Source organism: Oncorhynchus mykiss, chromosome 1 (genome assembly GCF_057628025.1).
Source record: "Oncorhynchus mykiss isolate SJ-2025 chromosome 1, ASM5762802v1, whole genome shotgun sequence".
Taxonomy (NCBI): domain Eukaryota; kingdom Metazoa; phylum Chordata; class Actinopteri; order Salmoniformes; family Salmonidae; genus Oncorhynchus; species Oncorhynchus mykiss.
The window spans coordinates 59,730,735-59,751,762 of record NC_143022.1 but is presented as its reverse complement, the minus strand read 5'-3'; the positions used below and the strand labels follow the sequence as shown (position 1 = coordinate 59,751,762).

The 21,028-nt window shown below is 43.0% G+C and overlaps 1 protein-coding gene across 1 annotated transcript in view; it reads right to left on the bottom strand.

Moving 5' to 3' along the window:
* Positions 1 to 21,028, bottom strand: part of LOC110525521 (RPE-retinal G protein-coupled receptor-like) — a 49,984-nt gene that overhangs the window by 15,867 nt on the left and 13,089 nt on the right. Inside the window, exons 3-5 of the mRNA XM_021605703.3 lie at positions 19,957 to 20,078; positions 7,668 to 7,821; positions 5,838 to 5,955 (exon numbers count right to left, since the gene is read on the bottom strand). Of these exons, the coding sequence (XP_021461378.1) occupies positions 5,838 to 5,955; positions 7,668 to 7,821; positions 19,957 to 20,078 (394 nt within the window). The remainder of the gene's footprint in view (positions 1 to 5,837; positions 5,956 to 7,667; positions 7,822 to 19,956; positions 20,079 to 21,028) is intronic.

Genomic DNA, 21,028 nt, shown 5'->3' with positions numbered 1-21,028 from the left:
TACGATCACAAATATCCTACCAACGGGACATCAAAAACTGTAATATCCTATGTTTCACGGGGTCGTGGCTGAATGACGAGGAGCATAGAACAACACACTCCGCTAAGACCGGGGGGGGGGGGGGGGGGGGGGTGCGGTCTGTGCATATTTGTAAACAACAGCTGGTGCATGAAATCTAAGGAAGTCTCTAGATTTTGCTCGCCTGAAGTAGAGTATATTATGATAAACTGCAGGCCACACTACTTGCCTAGAGAGTACTCAGCTATACTTTTCGTGGCTGTTAATTTACCACCACAGACAGATGCCGGCACTAAGACCGCACTCAGCCAGCTGTATAAGGAAATAAGCAAACAGGAAATCACTCACCCAGAGGCGGCGCTCCTAGTGGCCGGAGACTTTAATGCAGGGAAACTTAAATCAGTTCTACCAAATCTCTATCAACATGTTAAATGTGCAACCAGAGGGTAAAACATTCTAGATCACCTGTACTCCACACACAGAGATGCGTACAGAGCTCTCCCTCGTCCTCCATTTGGTAAATCCGACCACAACTCTATCCTCCTGATTCCTGCTTACAAGCAAAAAATAAAGCAGGAAGAATGAAGCAGATGCTAAACTACAGGACTGCTTTGCTATCACAGACAGGAACATGTTCCGGGATTCTTCCGATGACATTGAGGAATACACCACATCAGTCACTGGCTTTCTCAATAAGTGCATTGAGGACGTCGTCCCCACAGTGACTGTACGTACATACCCCAACCAGAAGCCATGGATTACAGGCAACATTCGCACTGAGCTAAAGGGTAGAGCTGCCGCTTACAAGGTGCTGGACTCTAACCCGGAAGCTTACAAGAAATCCCGCTATACCCTGCGACGACCATCAAACAGGCAAAGCATCAATACAGGGCTAAGATTGAATCATACTACACCGGCTCCGACGCTCGTCGGATGTGGCAGGGCTTGCAAACTATTACAGACTACAAAGGGAAGCACAGCAGCGAGCTGCCCAGTGACACGAGCCTACCAGACGAGCTAAATCACTTCTATGCTCGCTTCGAGGCAAGCAACACTGAGGCATGCATGAGAGCATCAGCTGTTCCATAGCCGATGTGAGTAAGACCTTTAAACAGGTCAACATTCACAAGGCTGCGGGGCCAGATGGATTAACAGGACGTGTGCTCCGGGCATGTGCTGACCAACTGGCAGGTGTCATCACTGACATTATCAACATGTCCCTGAATGAGTCTGTAATACCAACATGCTTCAAGCAGACCATCATAGTCCCTGTCCCCAAGAACACAAAGGCAACCTGTCTAAATGACTACAGACCCGTGGTACTCACGTCCGTGGCAATGAAGTGCTTTGAAATGAAGGCTCATCAACACCATTATCCCATTATCCCAGAAACCATAGACCCACTCCAATTTGCATACCGCCCAGACAGATCCACAGATGATGCAATCTGTATTTCACTCCACACTGCCCTTTCCCACCTGGACAAAAGGAACACCTATGTGAGAATGCTATTCATTGACTACAGCTCAGCGTTCAACACCATAGTACCCTCAAAGCTCATCACTAAGCTAAGGAACCTGGGACTAAACACCTCCCTCTGCAACTGGATCCTGGACTTCCTGACGGGCCGCCCCCAGGTAGTGAGTGTAGGTAGCAACACATCTGCCACGCTGATCCTCAACACTGGAGCTCCCCAGGGGTGCGTGCTCAGTCCTCTCCTGTACTCCCTGTTCACCCACGACTGCATGGCCAGGCACGACACCAACACCATCATTAAGTTTGCTGATGACACAACAGTGGTAGGCCTGATCACCAACAATGACGAGACAGCCTATAGGGAGGAGGTCAGAGACCTGGCCGGGTGGTGCCAGAATAACAACCTATCCCTCAACGTAACCAAGACTAAGGAGATGATTGTGGACTACAGGAAAAGGAGCACCGAGCACGTCCCCATTCTCATCAACGGGGCTGTAGTGGAGCAGGTTCCTTGATGTCCACATCAACAACAAACTAGAATGGTCCAAACACACCAAGACAGTCGTGAAGAGAACCTATTCCCCCTCAGGAAACTACAAAGAATTCGCATGGATCCTGAGATCCTCAAAAGGTTCTACAGCTGCAACATTGAGAGCATCCTGACCGGTTGCATCACTGCCTGGTACGGCAAATGCTCGACCTCCGACTGCAAGCACTTCAGAGGGTAGTGCGTACGGCCAGTACATCACTGGGGCAAAGCTGCCTGCCAGTGGTGTCAGAGGAAGGCGGTGTCAGAGGAAGGCCCTGAAAATTGTCAAAGACTCCAGCCACCCCAGTCATAGACTGTTCTCTCTACTACTGCATGGCAAGCGGTACCGGAGTGCCAAGTCTAGGACACACACACACACACACACACACACACATACTTTTTTTTTTTACTTCCTCCGCATTATTGGTTAGAGCCTGTAAGTAAGCATTTCACTGTAAGGTCTACCTGTTGTATTCGGCGCACGTGACAAATAAACTTTGATTTGATACTATTGTGTAAACATTTTAGACATCACACAGAGTCCATGTAAAAATGTGATTCTGACAGACACAGAGCACATGGAGATTATGACAGCCACAGATAACAAGAACACAAAGGAAAAACACAAAGTATTGTTAAAGCTTCACAAACAGTTTGGACATGCTATAGTTGACAGACTTCAGAAATGACTCAGCAGTTCAGGGAATAATGATGATGAGAGTATTTCCATTCTACAGCAGATAGTTAACAGTTGTGAGACATGTCAGAAATACAGCAAACCTAAGCCAAGACCAGCTGTTGGTTTGCAACTGGCTTCCAAGTACAATGAAACAGTGGCTGTAGATCTACATGAGCTAGGACCAAGTGTGTGGTACCTTCACATAATCGACAACTTCCCACACGTCAGTGCTGGAAGCATTGTGAATACAAAGAAACGAAGTGAAATCGTCAAGCAATTCATTAATTCCTGGATAAGTGTGCATGGCCTGCCCCAGAAATTGTACAGTGACAATGGAGGAGAATTGAATAATAATGAAATAAGAAAAATGGCAGAGAAATTAAACACGGAAGTAAAGACAACTGCTGCATACAGTCCATGGAGCAATGGACTTCTGGAGAGACATAATCAATCACTCCCAGAGATTATGCTGAAAGTGAAGCAAGACAATGGATGTGACTGGAAAACAGCCCTAGATTGGGCTTTGATGGCAAAAAACTCAATGCACAATGTTCATGGCTACAGCCCATACCAACTAGTGTTCGGGCAGAACCCTAATCTTCCCTCTGTACTGGTTGACAAGCCACCAGCACTAGAAGAGATCAGTGTGAGTGCATGGGTGCGACAGCACCTTTCAGCACTACATGCAGCGAGAAAAGCGTTCATGAAGCAGAGTGTTCAGAGAGAATTTGCAAGGCTCTGCATAAACAGCTTCGACCCACCGATGAGAAGTACGAGACTGGAAACAAAGCATACTACAAATGAGTTGACTGTCAAGAGTGGAAAAGACCGGGAGTGTTCATTGGCCAAGATGGTGTGGTGATATTTGTGAATCACGGAGGCACCATTGTCAGGGTGCAATCACTCAAGATTGCGGAAAGTAAATGATCAATAAGATAGAGGGGCTGTTGCTGAGAATCAGCCTCCTTATGAAAATGACAAAAAGGACACATTAACAGACACAAACCTACCAGATGTCATCAAATGATATGGACACTGAAACTGACATAGGAAATGGAGAAAACACCTTCAACCATGCCACAGGTAATACTGTTGAGCGTTCAAATGAGGAAAATATTCAACAACAGTCACATGTGTTAAGACAACATGGTTGTTCCAATCTGAAAACTGGACAAACTGTTAAATAAGTGGTATTCTACATGCAGCAATCGTCAATGGGCGAGCAGGAAAAGCCAAAGGAAAACACCAGAACTGGTACAACTTGCAGTACTCTGAACCAGCTACACTTTCTGGTACAACAGGGTCAGCTGTCTTGTCACTTGCTGATATTCTCAGAATTGAACCAAAGGAAAATCAAGAAAAACAGAATGACATTCAAAATGATGATGTACTTGAAACAAAGGATGTGTCATTTGACTCAGCTAAGCTAGATGAGTTCAGTAATTGGAGGAAAAATTTTGTGTTTGAGGAAGTCAAAGACATTGCCCAAAAATGTGTCTCAACAAGGTGGGTGTGTACCCTTAAAGAATCCTTAACTGGAATAGTGACAAAAGCACGCCTAGTGCCTAGAGGTTTTGAGGAGCTGGCTGCTAAAGGACTCGCAAAAGACTCACCGACATGTGCCTCAGTCACTCAGATTGCTGATGACAGTGATCTGCCATCTTCATTCCATAGACATCATATCTGTATTTTTGCAGGGAATAGAGCTGTAAAGGGACATTCACATCTGACCTCTGCCTGAAGCTAAGAGCGAAGGAACACTGTGGAAACTAAAAAAGGTGTGTGTATGGCCTGGCAGATGCATCACTCTACTGGTACAACAAAGTCAAGGCAACAATGTTGAGTACAGGTGGAAACATGTTAAAAGTGGATCCTGCAGTCTTCTATTGGCTTGATCAAGACTGCAATGTGACTGGAGTACTTGCCTGTCACGTTGATGACTTCATCTGGGATGGCTCACAGACCTTTGCTACAACTGGGATTCCACACCTCAAAGCTGTTTTCCAGGTCGGCCGTGAGGAGCATGATCATTTTTTTTTTACGTTGGCATAGAGTTTATTACATTTGATGGAACAATACTGATGCAACAGGAGAGCGAAATCAAGAATCTTCAACCTATCCACACGGATTCTTCAAGAGCCGTACAAAGGAATTCCCCTCTCCGTGGAATTGAAGCTGATCAATTGAGGTCAAATATAGGTTAAATTCTATGGGTTGCTAGACAGAGCAGACCTGATGTAATGTTTGATGGCTGCAACTCGGCATCCAACACAAAACACGCAACTGTACAAGCCATTCATGAGGCAAACAAAGTTGTTCGCAAACTGAAATCACAACAAGTGACTAAAGTTTCAGCATGTTGGAAAAGATGACTCTGAAACGAATTGTCTTCAGTGATGCTTCCTTAGGGAACCTTTCAAGTGGAGGCACTCAAGGTGGACATCTAATCGTATTAATGGGTGAAGGAGGAAGATTCTCACCTATCTGTTGGCAGTCAAAAAGGATCAGAAGGGTTGTCCGAAGCACACTTGTGGAGAAACACTTTCTCTTGTGGATGGAAATGGTGAGACAAAACGGCACATTCTACCTGTAGTCTGTGTCACTGACAACTACTCCTTAGTTGATGCTGTGAAGTCAACCAAGTCTGTCACAGAAAATACTTAATCTTGAGATTAGCAGCATCAAAGAACTTATTCAAGCACAGAGAATCCATAAGATTTGGTGGTCGACCACAAAGGAACAGTTTGCTGACTGTCAGACTAACAAGGGAGCATCCGGTCTTGTGCTCCTACAGGCTCTCAGTAATGGAAAGTGGCAGAATGAGGAATACAAATAAAAACTTTGTCACACAACCCATTTGTAATGGGGGACTTGAATAATACTTGGACATTTAATTATGTTGTTGATGTTTTATTTGCCTTTAAAGAAAAGTGGGAGGATGTTAAGTTTTAAGTATCCCTATTTTTCTGTTATTACAGGCTATCACTCTGTTATTAGTGGGCCTGAGCAGCAGTCTCGTTGTTGATGAACCTGGCCTGAGTGCAAATGGCAACCATGTCGTGTGCTAATACGGTTTAGCAAACGTTGCTAAACTGGAACCTTGTCGTTGTGTTATTTCGAGTTAACACTTCTTACCCTGGGGTTTCCAGTCTTCTTGAATTTCTGGCCGATGGACTTGTAGGAGGTAATGACAACAAAGGTCTGGACGGCCATGTTGAAAATGGCCATGGGGATGAGGTAGGACACATAGTTCCTGTTTAGGAGAAGAAAGAACAGAGGATGTTATGAAATAAGTGCATTTGGGGAGCCAAATACACTACAGAAAGAGACAATACTTGGCAGAGTTGCAAAGAAAAAGCCATATCTCAGACTGGCCAATAAAACATTTAAAAATTAAGATGGCAAAAGAACACAGACACTGGACAGAGGAACTCTGCCTAGAAGGCCAGCATCCCGTGGTTGCCTCTTCACTGTTGACGTTGAGACTGGTGTTTTGTGGGTACTATTTAATGAAGCTGCCAGTTGGGGACTTGTGAGGTGTCTGTTTCTCAAACAAAACACTCTAATGTATTTGTCCTCTTTCTCAGTTGTGCACCGGGGCCTCCCACTCCTCTTTCTATTCTGGTTTAAGACAGTTTGCACTGTTCTGTGAAGGGAGTAGTACACAGCGTTGTACGAGATCTTCAGTTTCTTGGCAAGTTCTTGCATGTAATAGCCTTCATTTCCCAGAACAAGAATAGTCTGACGAGTTTCAGAAGAAAGGTATTTGATTCTGGCCATTTTGAGCCTGTAATCAAACCCACAAATGCTGATGCTCCAGATACTCAACTAGCCTAAAGAAGGACAGTTGTATTGCTTCTTTAAGCAGAACAACAGTTTTCATCTGTGCTAACATAATTGCTAAAGGGCTTTTGAATGATCAATTAGCCTTTTAAAATGATAAACTTGGATTAGCTAACACAACATTCCATTGGAACACAGGAGTGATGGTTGCTGATAATGGGCCTCTGTACGCCTATTTATTTATTTTATTTTTTATTTAACCTTTATTTAACCAGGTAGGCTAGTTGAGAACAAGTTCTCACTTGCAACTGCGACTTGGCCAAGATAAAGCAAAGCAGTTCGACACATACAACAACACAGTGTTACACATGGAATAAACAAACATACAATCAATAATACAGTAGAAAAATCTATATACAGCATCTGCAAATGAGGTAGGATAAGAGAGGTAAAGGCAATGAATAGGCCATGGTGGCAAAGTAATTACAATACAGCAATTAAACACTGGAATGGTAGGATGTGCAGAAGATGAATGTGCAAGTTGAGAAATTGGGGTGCAAAGGAGCAAAATAAATAAATGAACACAGTATGGGATGAGGTAGATTGGATGGGCTATTTACAGATGATCTATGCAGTGATCTGTGAGATGCTCTGACAGCTGGTGCTTAAAGCTAGTGAGGGAGGTAAGAGTCTCCAGCTTCAAAGATTTTTGCAGTTCGTTCCAGTCATTGGCAGCAGAGAACTGGAAGGAAGAATTGGCTTTGGGGGTGACCAGTGAGATATACCTGCTGGAGCGTGTGCCTATGTAGATATTCCATAACAAAATCAGCCGTTTCCAGCTACAATAGTCATTTACAACATTAACAATGTCTACACTGTATTTCTGATCAATTTGATGTTATTTTAATGGACAGAAAATGTGTTTTTCTTTCAAAAACAAGGACATTTCTAAGTGACCCCAAATTTAATGAACAGTAATGTATTTCTGATTTGTATGTGAGTATGACCTGTCTCCCTTGTTGTAGGCCATGTTTTTGTGCATTTGTGTGTGTGTGTGTATACGCGCATATGTCTGTCTGCCCATCAATCTGTCGTTTTGCCATTTGTGAAGATGTGTGTGTGTTATCTGTCTCCCTTGCTGTAGTTCATGTGCGTGTGCAGGTATGTGGGTATGTTCGTTACCTGTCTCCTTTGCTGTAGTCCAGAGTACAGCAGGTTCTGAGGGGTTCGTAGTCATACTCTCCCCAGCCGATGAGGGGCATGGCGGACCAGAAGGTGGTGAACAGCCAGATGAAGATAGTCAGAGTGATGGCACTGCTCCACTGTAGCTTTGTCCCTGATGAGAAGCACAACCATAGAAATACAATGATTAGAATAGATTCTATTTCAATAATGTATATTTTCCATTGGAATGGAGAGAGAGTAAAGGTGTGTACTGTGCCCTGAGAAATAAACTCACACCGTTACTCTCCACCATTCCAATGTAAATATGAAATATCCCCTCACCCCCATTGCTTTCCAGGACCAGACAGATATACAACACATTCATAAAATAAACAAATGTCATGTCACATTTTACATGTATGTAATCTGTAATACCAACATGCTTCAAGCAGACCATCATAGTCCCTGTCCCCAAGAACACAAAGGCAACCTGCCTAAATGACTACAGACCCGTGGTACTCACGTCCGTAGCCATGAAGTGCTTTGAAAGGTTGGTAAATGGCTCATATCAACACCATTATCCCAGAAACCCTAGGACCCACTCCAATTTGCCTCCCGCCAAACAGATCCACAGATGATGCAATCTCTATTGCACTCCACACTGCCCTTTCCCTCCTGGACAAAAGGAACACCTACAGTGAGGGAAAAAAGTATTTGATCCCCGGCTGATTTTGTACGTTTGCCCACTGACAAAGAAATTATCAGTCTATAATTTTAATGGTAGGTTTATTTGAACAGTGAGAGACAGAATAACAACAAAAAAATCCAGAAAAGCGCATGTCAAAAATGTTAAAGATTTATTTTCATTTTAATGAGGGAAATAAGTATTTGAACCCTCTGCAAAACATGACTTAGTACTTGGTGGCAAAACCCTTGTTGGCAATCACAGAGGTCAGACGTTTCTTGTAGTTGGCCACCAGGTTTGCACACATCTCATGAGGGATTTTGTCCCACTCCTCTTTGCAGATCTTCTCCAAGTCATTAAGGTTTCAAGGCTAACGTTTGGAATGTCGAACCTTCAGCTCCCTCCACAGATTTTCTATGGGATTAAGGTCTGGAGACTGGCTAGGCCACTCCAGGACCTTAAAACCTCTTGCAGCTCCCCCCCTACTTTGTGCAATTTCCACCTGAAGACATACCCAAATCTAACAGCCTGTAGCTCAGGCACAGAACCAAGGATATGCATATTCTTGGTACCATTTGAAAGAAAACACTCTGAAGTTTGTGTAAATGTGATTGTAATGTAGGAGAATAAAACACAATAGATATTGTTTAGATAAAACAATGAAAAAAAACATACGTTTGCTTTTTCTTTTTGTATCAACATCTTTAAAATGAACAAGATAAAACAAACATTCAGATAGGATGATGGGGACAATTTCAGTGAAAAATATAAGACGGCAACAGTACTTGTGCAAAGTTTCAGAATGATAACTTCCAAAATGAGTGTGCTACATGACATTTATCATGAAGTCACCCAGGTGTCCCACACAAGTAGCCCAAATGTACCCAAGTGGCCAAATTGGTGAAGGTATACATTTTGAAACAAATAACTATATACAAAATGCCAAAATGGTATTCTAACACACCCCTAGAAAAACTCCCTAGAGAGGCAAAAACCTAGGAAGAAACCTAGAGAGGAACCAGGCTATGAGGGGTGGCCAGTCCTCTTCTGGCTGTGCCGGGTGGAGATCACATCGGTTGTAGAGGGTGCAACAGGACAGCACCTCAAGAGTAAAAATGAACAGTTTAGGGTTCCATAGACGCAGGCAGAACAGTTGAAACTGGAACAGCGGCAAGGTCAGGTGGACTGGGGACAGCAAGGAGTCATCATTCCAGGTAGTCCTGACGCATGGTCCTAGGGCTCAGGTCCTCCGAGAGAGAGAAAGAGAGAATTAGAGAGAGCATACTTACATTCACACAGGACACCGGATAAGACTCCCATTCGTAGTCAGTGTCACTGTGAAAGAAAATGTTCAGTTAGAATAGTTTCACATATGAGCCCTGTATCAACAGGTATAATAAACAGATATATATAGAGAGTTGAAGGTTGAATATATTATTATATTATTAGTACCTGCTAGATCTACGGTCTCTTTTATGTTATGACATTTCAGCTAGATCTACTGTCTCTATTATATTATGACAGACCAGCTAGATCTACTGTCTTATTATATTACTGTCTTTATTATATTACAACAGACCAGCTGTATCTACTGTCTCCATTTCACTTTGGCCATTGATGTGGTCCTACCCTCTCCTCAACAGCCTCAAATAGGCTATTTCATGTGGGTTGGGGTGGGGCGGCAGACACACACATCTCACATTTCATGACATTAAATGTTTATATATTTCTTCTAAAATAAATACAAAAATCACAAATAATATTTTATATTATTAATTTCAAACAAGGACATTAGCATGATAAGAACTTACCAGTCCATAAAGATGTCCTCTCCCATTCAAAAAATATTACTCCACAATCGCTAAATGAAGCGTCCTACAACAATCTCTGTCTCACCTTCCCAATAAATTTATTCTAAAGTTGTTTGTACAGTGCCTTGCGAAAGTATTCGGCCTCCTTGAACTTTGAGACCTTTTGCCACATTTCAGGCTTCAAACATAAAGATATAAAACTGTATTTTTTTGTGAAGAATCAACAACAAGTGGGACACAATCATGAAGTGGAACGACATTTATTGGATATTTCAAACTTTTTTAACAAATCAAAAACTGAAAAATTGGGCGTGCAAAATTATTCAGCCCCCTTAAGTTAATACTTTGTAGCGCCACCTTTTGCTGCGATTACAGCTGTAAGATGCTTGGGGTATGTCTCTATCAGTTTTGCACATCGAGAGACTGACATTTTTTCCCATTCCTCCTTGCAAAACAGCTCGAGCTCAGTGAGGTTGGATGGAGAGCATTTGTGAACAGCAGTTTTCAGTTCTTTCCACAGATTCTCGATTGGATTCAGGTCTGGACTTTGACTTGGCCATTCTAACACCTGGATATGTTTATTTTTGAACCATTCCATTGTAGATTTAGCTTTATGTTTTGGATCATTGTCTTGTTGGAAGACAAATCTCCGTCCCAGTCTCAGGTCTTTTGCAGACTCCATCAGGTTTTCTTCCAGAATGGTCCTGTATTTGGCTCCATCCATCTTCCCATCAATTTTAACCATCTTCCCTGTCCCTGCTGAAGAAAAGCAGGCCCAAACCATGATGCTGCCACCACCATGTTTGACAGTGGGGATGGTGTGTTCAGGGTGATGAGCTGTGTTGCTTTTACGCCAAACATAACGTTTTGCATTGTTGCCAAAAAGTTCAATTTTGGTTTCATCTGACCAGAGCACCTTCTTCCACATGTTTGGTGTGTCTCCCAGGTGGCTTGTGGCAAACTTTAAACAACACTTTTTATGGATATCTTTAAGAAATGGCTTTCTTCTTGCCACTCTTCCATAAAGGCCAGATTTGTGCAATATACGACTGATTGTTGTCCTATGGACAGAGTCTCCCACCTCAGCTGTAGATCTCTGCAGTTCATCCAGAGTGATCATGGGCCTCTTGGCTGCATCTCTGATCTGTCTTCTCCTTGTATGAGCTGAAAGTTTAGAGGGACGGCCAGGTCTTGGTAGATTTGCAGTGGTCTGATACTCCTTCCATTTCAATAGTATCGCTTGCACAGTGCTCCTTGGGATGTTTAAAGCTTGGGAAATCTTTTTGTATCCAAATCCGGCTTTAAACTTCTTCACAACAGTATCTCGGACCTGCCTGGTGTGTTCCTTGTTCTTCATGATGCTCTCTGCGCTTTTAACGGACCTCTGAGACTATCACAGTGCAGGTGCATTTATACGGAGACTTGATTACACACAGGTGGATTGTATTTCTCATCATTAGTCATTTAGGTCAACATTGGATCATTCAGAGATCCTCACTGAACTTCTGGAGAGAGTTTGCTGCACTGAAAGTAAAGGGGCTGAATAATTTTGCACGCCCAATTTATCAGTTTTTGATTTGTTAAAAAAGTTTGAAATATCCAATAAATGTCGTTCCACTTCATGATTGTGTCCCACTTGTTGTTGATTCTTCACAAAAAAATACAGTTTTATATCTTTATGTCTGAAGCCTGAAATGTGGCAAAAGGTCGCAAAGTTCAAGGGGGGCGAATACTTTCGCAAGGCACTGTACATCTGTATATCTAGACTTAGATTTAGCTTTCCCTGACTTAGTCGCCATAATGATTGATATATAAACAGCTGAATCTGTGCATTCACCAAACAATGCAGTGCGTAATATGCGTAGCTTCTTCCGGTATGAAAATTCAATAGCGCATGACTCTCTTTACGCTGGAGCTTACTACAATGGTTGGTCTTGCAACACATAAAAATGGCGTATTGTCGTTTAGCTCAGCTCATTGGCTATCTACCCAGCTAGATTTCAAGACGATCAGTGGTCATTGGGTTAAAAGACAGTCAATCAACGAAACAGCGGGCAAATCATTGGTGCACAATGATGTCATTACTTGTTGTCTTCAAATCGGTTTCTTTCAGTCAATACGATGGGCGATGGACGAAATGGCCCATCAGGTTTGATTGTGTTACAAACAAACCAGTTGATTGCAGTGAAACCAAACATGACTGGAAAAGTCACGTTTTGTGTGAGTGATTTACCTGGAATGTGTCGTCGAAAATGGAATGAGACAGAACTCACTACACAAGCGGTTCACAAAATGTTTCGTGTTAGGCTATAAGAACGGATTTTATCAAACAAAAGATAATTCATTGTGTAACAATGAGCATTGGAATTGCAAACAGACGAAGATCGTCAAAGGTAAACAATTTATTTTAATGCAGTTTGTGATTGTTTCAGTGCTGGTTTAAAAAAATTATGGGGCTCTATGCTCAGATAATCGCATTGCATTCTTTCGCAGTAAATACTTTTTTAAATCTGACAACGCAGTTGGATTTGCAAGATTCTAGGCTTTCGATACATGTGAGACACTTGTATTTTCATGAATGTTTAATATAACTGGCTGCCTCTGGGTTCATTTTGTTGGCTCTGTGTTTCTGTCAGGACCCGGTTACAAACTCGGGTCTCCGGTGTGAGAAAAAGTCACTTAGTAAACTGAGCCACTAATAGTCGGCAGAACCCAGAAGATGAGGCAGACACAGCAGTACTAGAGACAGTGATTTAATAAAGAAAAAAGGAAAAGATCTTCAGGCAAAAATATAAATCCACAACGTCAAAAGTAATTCCAAGAGAAAAAACGTATATCCTCCAAGACACAAGGAAAATTCACAGTGGTAAGAACAGCAGGGAAAAAAACAAACCTCAAAAGTATAATAAAAAATAAACAAGAACAAAACCAGAGTACCTCAAGAAAATCCAACTAGAGAAACAAAAGTTCACAGCATGGCTGGGGCTGGGTGCTACCATACAAACACAGAGCAAAGAACTGAGGAACACTAAGGGTTTAAATACATTCAAGGGAAATGAGGCACAGGTGCAACTAATAACTAGAACAAGGGAAAAACAAAAGGGTCAAAAAAGCACAATGGGGCATCTAGTGACCAAAACCTGAACAATCCTGGCCAAATCCTGACAGGGACAGGAGTCGTTTAGCAGCGTCCTATCCGCAAACCGGGTGGTTGAAAACTTTCCTCATCTCCTCTGTGAATCTTCTATAGGAGAAGCAAATGGGTGACTGTCTCTCCCACACAGCAGTGGCCCAGGAAAGCGCTGCTCCACAGAGGCAACCAATCAAAAAAATCATGGCCTGTTCATTAGCAGAAGCGTAGGGCTGTGGCTCAAATACTAGTGAACATTGTACCAAAAAGGCTCTGCAGGTCCTGAGATTACCATCGTAGCGTTCTGGAGTTGAACAAACAACTCCCGGGCGGAGAGGAGGGACTTGGGACAGGTTGTGAGCGTTGAGTGAAGGTTTGACTCTGTAGGACAGACAGGTTCTATGAAAACGTATTGATAGTCTCCAGAAGGGTTTATAAGAGCTTGGTCATGTTGACTGAGCAGGGCGCCTTGACCAATGAGCATTTGGTGGAGAGTATCCAAGTCTGCTGGCTTCATATCTTGGCCACATCGTACTGTTAAGCGGAGCAGGACAGGGGAACCCAAGCGCAGACTCAGACGAGGAAACAGAAATGAATGAACAAAGGTATTTATTGTAACACAGGGAGATATGGATTGCAGATCCGGGGAAGCTTGGATGAGTTGTAGGAAACCAGATGTGGAGGCTGAAGTTGGAGTGTGCTGGGTTGGGACAGGTCCGGTGGTGAGTCCAGAACTGGGTAGCAGGGTGGTGAGATGTGGAACAGGAGACAGGAGCCAAAGTCAGAGCAGCAAAACTGCAGTGAGAGGATAAACAGCGTCAAGCAGGGAAACAGGTACAGCAAGGTAACTGGATCTTGAATAATAATAATGGCTAGAAGCATAAACTGACTGAGCAGAGAATACGATCTGGCAGAGTGGAAGTGGCCGAACTGAATATTTGTAGAGGTCTTGATAATGAAACGAGTTGCAGCTGATAGGGATCTGCTCTGACTCAAGCCCACAATCACACACAAACAGAAAGGGAGGGAGAGAGAGAGAGTGTACTGGGGAAATGGCTGCAGGTCAAGCAGACACCGGATGACCAGTAGGGGTTTTGGCAGGAGTAGATGTGACACTTTCCTTCTTAAGCATTTGAGTCAATCAGTTGTGTAAAAGCCAAGTCCATATTATGGCAATCTCAAATAAGCAAAGAGAAATGACAGTCCATCATTACTTTAAAAAAACCTCTTAAAACCTCTTAAGGATAGGCGGGACGCAAATGTCTCAACCGGCCAATTGCCAGGGGAAATGCAGAGCGACAGATTCAAATAAAATGCTTTAAAATTCAAACTTTCATTAAATCACACATGTAAGATACTCAATTAAAGCTACACTTGTTGTGAATCCAGCCAACATGTCAGATTTAAAAAAAAATACTTTTTGGCGAAAGCATAAGAAGCTATTATCTGATAGCCTGCACCGTCTACACCCCAGCAGTGAACAAAGGAGCTAGCACCCTGCAGGCGCTACACAAAACGCTGAAATAAAATATAAAACATGCATTACCTTTGACGAGCTTCTTTTGTTGGCACTCCAATATGTCCCATAAACATCACAATTGGTCCTTTTGTTCGATTAATTCTGTCCATATATATCCAAAATGTCCATTTATGAAGCGCATTTGATCCAGAAAAAAACAGCTTCCAAAATGTGCAACATCACTGCAAAATATATCAAAAGTTGCCTATAAACTTTGCCAAAATATTTCAAACTACTTTTGTAATGCAACTTTAGGTATTTTTAAACGTTAATAATCTATCAAATTGTAGACGGGTCTATCTGTGTTCAATACAGGAAGACAACAAGTCTTGCGCAACTCTCAACAGTGTTACGCAGTTCCTAGTTGGCCCTACTTCTTCATTGCACAAATGAATAACCTCAAATGAATAACCTCAACCAAATTCCAAAGACTGGTGACATCCAGTGGAAGCGGTAGGAACTGAAAACAAGTTCCTAAGAAATATCGTTTGCCAATGAGACCTCAGTGAACAGACAGAGACCTAAAAAAAAAAAAAATCTTAACGGTTAGTCCTGAACGGTTGCCTGCTACATAAGTTATGTTATACTCACAGACATGATTCAAACAGTTTTAGAAACTTCCGAGTGTTTTCTATCCAAATCTACTAATAAAAGGCATATCTTATATTCTTGGCATGAGTAGCAGGAAGTTTAAATTGCCAAGCTATTTATCCAAAAGTGAAAATGCTGCCCGCTATACCTTAAGAAGTTATTAACAAACAACAGTTTTGGAAAGCTGGTTAGGAGATCTACTGTGTGCAAAACACAAGTAATGTTTCCACAATTGTTTACAGGCATATTATTTCACTTATAATTCACTCTATCACAATTCCAGTGGGTCAGACGTTTACATACACTAAGTTGACTGTGCCTTTAAACAACTTGGAAAATTCCAGAAAAGTATGTAATTGCTTTGGAATCTTCTGATAGGCTAATCATTTGAGTCAATTTGAGGTGTACCTGTGGATGTATTTTAAGGCCCAACTTCAAACTCAGTGCTTCTTTGCTTGACATCGTGAGAAAATCAAAAGAAATCAGCCAAGATCAGCCAAAAAAATGTGTAGACCTCCACAAGTCTGGTTCATCCTTGCGAGCAATTTCCAAACGCCTGAAGGTACCACGTTCATCTGTACAAACAATAGTACGCAAGTCATACCGCTCAGGAAGGAGACGCGTTCTGTCTCCTTCGAGATTAACGTATTTTTGGTGCAAAAAGTGCAAATCAATCCCAGAACAACAGCAAAGGACCTTGTGAAGATGCTGGAGGAAACAGGTACAAAAGTATCTATAACCACAGTAAAACAACTCCTATATCAACATAACCTGAAAGGCCGCTCAGCAAGGACGAAGCCATTGCTCCAAAACCGCCATAAAAAAAGCCAGATTACGGATTGCAAATGCACATGGGGACAAAGATTGTACTTTTTGGAGAAATGTCCTCTGGTCTGATGAAACAAAAATAGAACTGTTTGGCCATAATGACCATCGTTATGTTTGGAGGAAAAAGGGGGAGGCTTGCAAGCCAAAGAACACCATCCCAACCGTGAAACACGCAGCATCATGTTCTGGGGGTGCTTTGCTGCAGTAGGGACTGGTGCACTTCACAAAATAGATGGCATTATGAAGGAATATTATGTGGATATATTGAAGCAACATCTCAAGACATCAGTCAAGAAGTTAAAGCTTGGTCGCAAATGGGTCTTCCAAATGGACAATGACCCCAAGCATACTTCCAAAGTTGCGGCAAAATGGCTTAAGGACAACAAAGTCAAGGTATTGGAGTGGCCATCACAAAGCCCTGACCTTAATCCTATAGAAAATATGTGGGCAGAACTGAAAAAGCGTGTGCAAGCAAGGAGGCCTACAAACCTGACTCAGTTACACCAGCTCTGTCAGGAGGAATGGGCCAAAATTCACCCAATTTATTGTGGGAAGTTTGTGGAAGGCTACACAAAACGTTTGACCCAAGTTAAACAATTTGAAGGCAATGCTACCAAATGCTAATTGAGTGTATGTAAACTTCTGACCTACTGGGAATGTGATAAAATAAATAAAAGCTCAAATAAATCATTCTCTCTACTATTATTCTGACATTACACATTCTTAAAATAAAGTGCTGATCCTAACTGACCTAAGACAGGGAATTTATACTAGGATTAAATGTCAGGAAAAACTCAGTTTAAATGTATTAGGCTAATGTAAACTTTTGACTATTTGACTAGAAGTTCAGGAGTCTTATGGCTTGGGGGTAGAAGCTGTTTAGAAATCCTCTTGGACGTGCGATTGCAGAGAGAACAGTTTATGACAAGGGTGGCTGGAGTCTTTGACAATTTTTAGGGCCTTTTTTTGACACCGCCTGTTATAGAGGTCCTGAATGGCAGGAAGCTTGGCCCCAGTGATGTACTGGGCGGTTCACGCTACCCTCTGTAGTGCCTTGGATGCCGAGCAGTTGCCATAACAGTCAGTGATGTAAAACACCCAGGATGCTCTCGATGGTGCAGCTGTAGAACCTTTCGAGGATCTGAGGACCCATGCCAAATATTTTCAGTCTCCTGATGGCAAATAGGTTTTGTCGTGCCCTCTTCATGACTGTCTTGGTGTTCTTGGACCATGTTAGTTTGTTGGTGATGTGGACACCAAGGAACTTAAAGCTCTCAATCTGCTCCACTGCAGCCCCGTCGATGAGAATGGGGGTGTGCTCGGGCCTCTTTTTCCTGTAATCCACAATCATCTACTTTGTCTTGATCACGTTGAGGGAGAGGTTGTTGTTCTGGCACCACACGACCAGGTCTCTGACGTCCTCCCTATAGGCTGTCTCGACGTTGTCGGTGAACAGGCCTACCACTGTTGTATCATCTGCAAACTTAATGATGGTGTTGGAGTCGTAACTGGTCGTGCAGTCATGAGTGAACAGGGAGTACAGGAGGACTGAGCACGCACCCCTGAGGGGCCCTGTGTTGAGGGTCAGTGTGGCAGATGTGTTGTTACCTACCCTCACCACCTGGGGTTGGCCCGTCAGGCAGTCCAGGATCCAGTTGCAGAGGGAGGTGTTAAATCCCAGGGTCCTTAGCTAATTGGTTATGCACTATGGTGTTGAACGCTGAGCTGTAGTCAATGAAAAGCATTCTCACATAAGTGTTCATTTTGTCCAGGTGGGAAAGGGCAGTGTGGAGTGCAATGGAGATTGCAGGGTGGTATGTAAATTGGAGTGGGTCTAGGGTTTCTGAGATGATGGTGTTGATGTGAGCCATGACCAGCCTTTCAAGGCACTTCATGGCTACAGACGTGAGTGCTACGGATCGGTAGTTATTTAGCAAGGTTACCTTAGTATTCTTAGAGACAGGTACTATGTTGGTGTGCTTAAAACATGTTGGTATTACAGACTCGGAGAGGGAGAGGTTGAAAATGTCAGTGAAAACACTTCCCAGTTGGTCAGCGCATGCTCGCAGTACACGTCCCGGTAAGTCGTCTGGCCCTACAGCCTTGTGAATGCTGACCTGTTTAAAGGTTGGCTCACATTGGCTGCGGACAGCGTGATCACACAGTCGTCCGGAACAGCTGGTGCTCTTATGCATGTTTCAGTGTTTTTGCCTCGAAGCGAACATAGAAGTAGTTTAGCTCGTCTGGTAGACTCGTGTCACTGGGCAGCTCTCGGCTGTGCTTTCCCTTGTAGTCTGGTTTGCAAGCCCTGACACATCCGATGAGCATCAGAGCCAGTGTAGGTCGATTCGATCTTAGTCCTGTATTGATGCATTGCCTGGTGATAGTTCGTCAGAGGCCATAGCGGGATTTCTTATATGCTTCCGGGTTAGAGTCCCACTCCATGAAAGCAGCAGCCCAGGCTTTAAGCTCAGTGCAGATGCTGTCTGTAATCCACGGCTTTTGGTTGGGGTATGTACGTACAATTACTGTGGGGACGATGTTATCGATGAAATTATTGATGAAGCCAATGACTGATATGGTGTTCTCCTCAATGCCATCGGAGGTATTCCGGAACATATTCCAGTCTCTGCTAGCAAAACAGTCCTGTAGCTTAGCATCTGCTTCATCAGACCACTTTATTGATCTAGTGACTGGTGCTTCCTGCTTTAATTTTAGCTTGTAAGACCCTGCTATGAACGTTTGAACATCTTGAAGAACAATCTGGCCGTAAATGGCCATGTACTCATATTCTCCACTTGGTACAGCCTGAAGAGAACTGGCCACCCATCAGAACCTGGTTCCTCTCTAGGCTTCTTACTAGGGAGTTTTTCCTAGTCACCATGCTTCTACATCTGCATTACTTGCTGTTTGGGGTTTTAGGCTGGGTTTCTGTATAGCACTTTGTGACATCTGCTGATGTAAAAAATGGCTTTATAAATCAATTTGATTGATATAAAGTGTAGTATCTGATATAGCCTATGCCTACTCTATACTATATGCGCTCAGCCATACATTGAAGTATTTTTTGCAAACAGTGATTGAGTTGTATTATTCGCCTAAATGATGACTATTTCATTCTAGGCAAGTAGGCAAAAAAATGTAAAAGCCCCAGGGCCTATTTCAATCTGGACCTGGCCACATAATGTAGCTCTCTCTGTCAGAAGTCTGGTTACTTCTGGTTGTTGTGGTACTGTATCTCTCTTATTGCTCTATGATATATAGTTTGACAGAATCATGACACACAATAGAAAGTGTGTCAGTGTTAGTGTAATCTGCAGATTATGTATTCGTGAGAGGTCATTAAAGCCATGCATATGAGTGACAACCTAACAGATTAATAGACTCCTAGGCGGAAGGCCAGATGGCCTCTTGGGATGCTGTGAGGCCAAAATAACAGCTGCACCCTGTGCTCCTGAGTGGCGCAGCAGTCTAAGGCATGGCATCTCAGTGCAAGAGGCACTGGTTCGAATCCAGGCTGTATCACATCCGGCCGTGATTGGGAGTCCCATAGGGTGGCGCACAATTGGCCCAGCTTCGTCTGGCTTTGGCCGGGGTAGGCTGTTATTATAAATAAGAATTTGTTCTTAACTGACTTGCCTCCTTAAATAAAATGGTCCTATCTAGTGTGCATTTGTTGTTGGGGATGAGTGTATGTGGATATGTATGAGATTTAAGAGACCTATGAAACTCATTCCACTTACTTGTGCAGTACTGGTGGTATCTGTCCCATGCGATGGCAGCAATGAAGTGGATGCTGGCGAGAGCTGTCACGAAACCCTGGAAGCCATGAGTCTGGCAGCCATCAGAGCCATAGGGCCAGTACCTGGAGAAGGACATAGTAAAGAGGAGGAAAGACAATACATTAGGCCTTAACATAGTCTATTTGTCAGCTGGTTGTGAATGACTTTTACAATGCTCAACAACCAATGGTTACTGGTAGAGCATAGAACTAGACTGTAGGGTCTTGTTTCTGATTTTTTGCATTGACCTCGGTCATCCATTAATAACCATTTTGAATGTGAAGTGAATCCGGTGCCTGTTTTCATCCTAAATCACCTAGACGGCAACGTCATCGTTCCTCCCCCTGATTACAAAGTTCTAAATCCTCCGCCTTCACACAGCACAGTCCCCGGGAGGTCTGTTACATGTACTGTATGCCCTAAACCCTGTTGGTCTTTGCCCCGGCCTTATCGATCTACTACACTAACACTATGCAGAGATATTGATGAACCAATTGACTGGAATATGACAGAGAGCGCGAGAGAGAGCGACAACCTCCTTTGCGTTGCTCCACTATAGACTATTGTAGGAATAGTATAGAACAGGGATCATCAACTAGATTCAGCCGCGGGCCAAGTTTTTATTGAGCGGATAGTCGGGGGGCCAGAACATAATTCAAATACTTTGTAGACTGCAAATTGACCGCAAGAAGCCAAAACAGATATATTTTGACTAAAACATAACAATTTCAAACCTTGCTTACATTTGTAAATGATCAAGTGTCTCTCTATTATGCGTGGGCTTACTTGGGAACAGATTTCTTAAATAAAAATCACTTGGAGTTAAATTCCTGGTGTTTTTAAGTCTATGTCCAACAATTAACTCTAGTGGTGTGGGGGCTGTGCTTTGGCAAAGTGGGTGGGGTAATATCCTGACTGTTTGGCCCTGTCCAGGGGTATTGTCGGACGGGCCAAAGTGTCTCCCGACCCCTCCTGTCTCAGCCTCCAGTATTTATGCTGCAGTAGTTTATGTGTCGGGGGGCTTGGGTCAGTC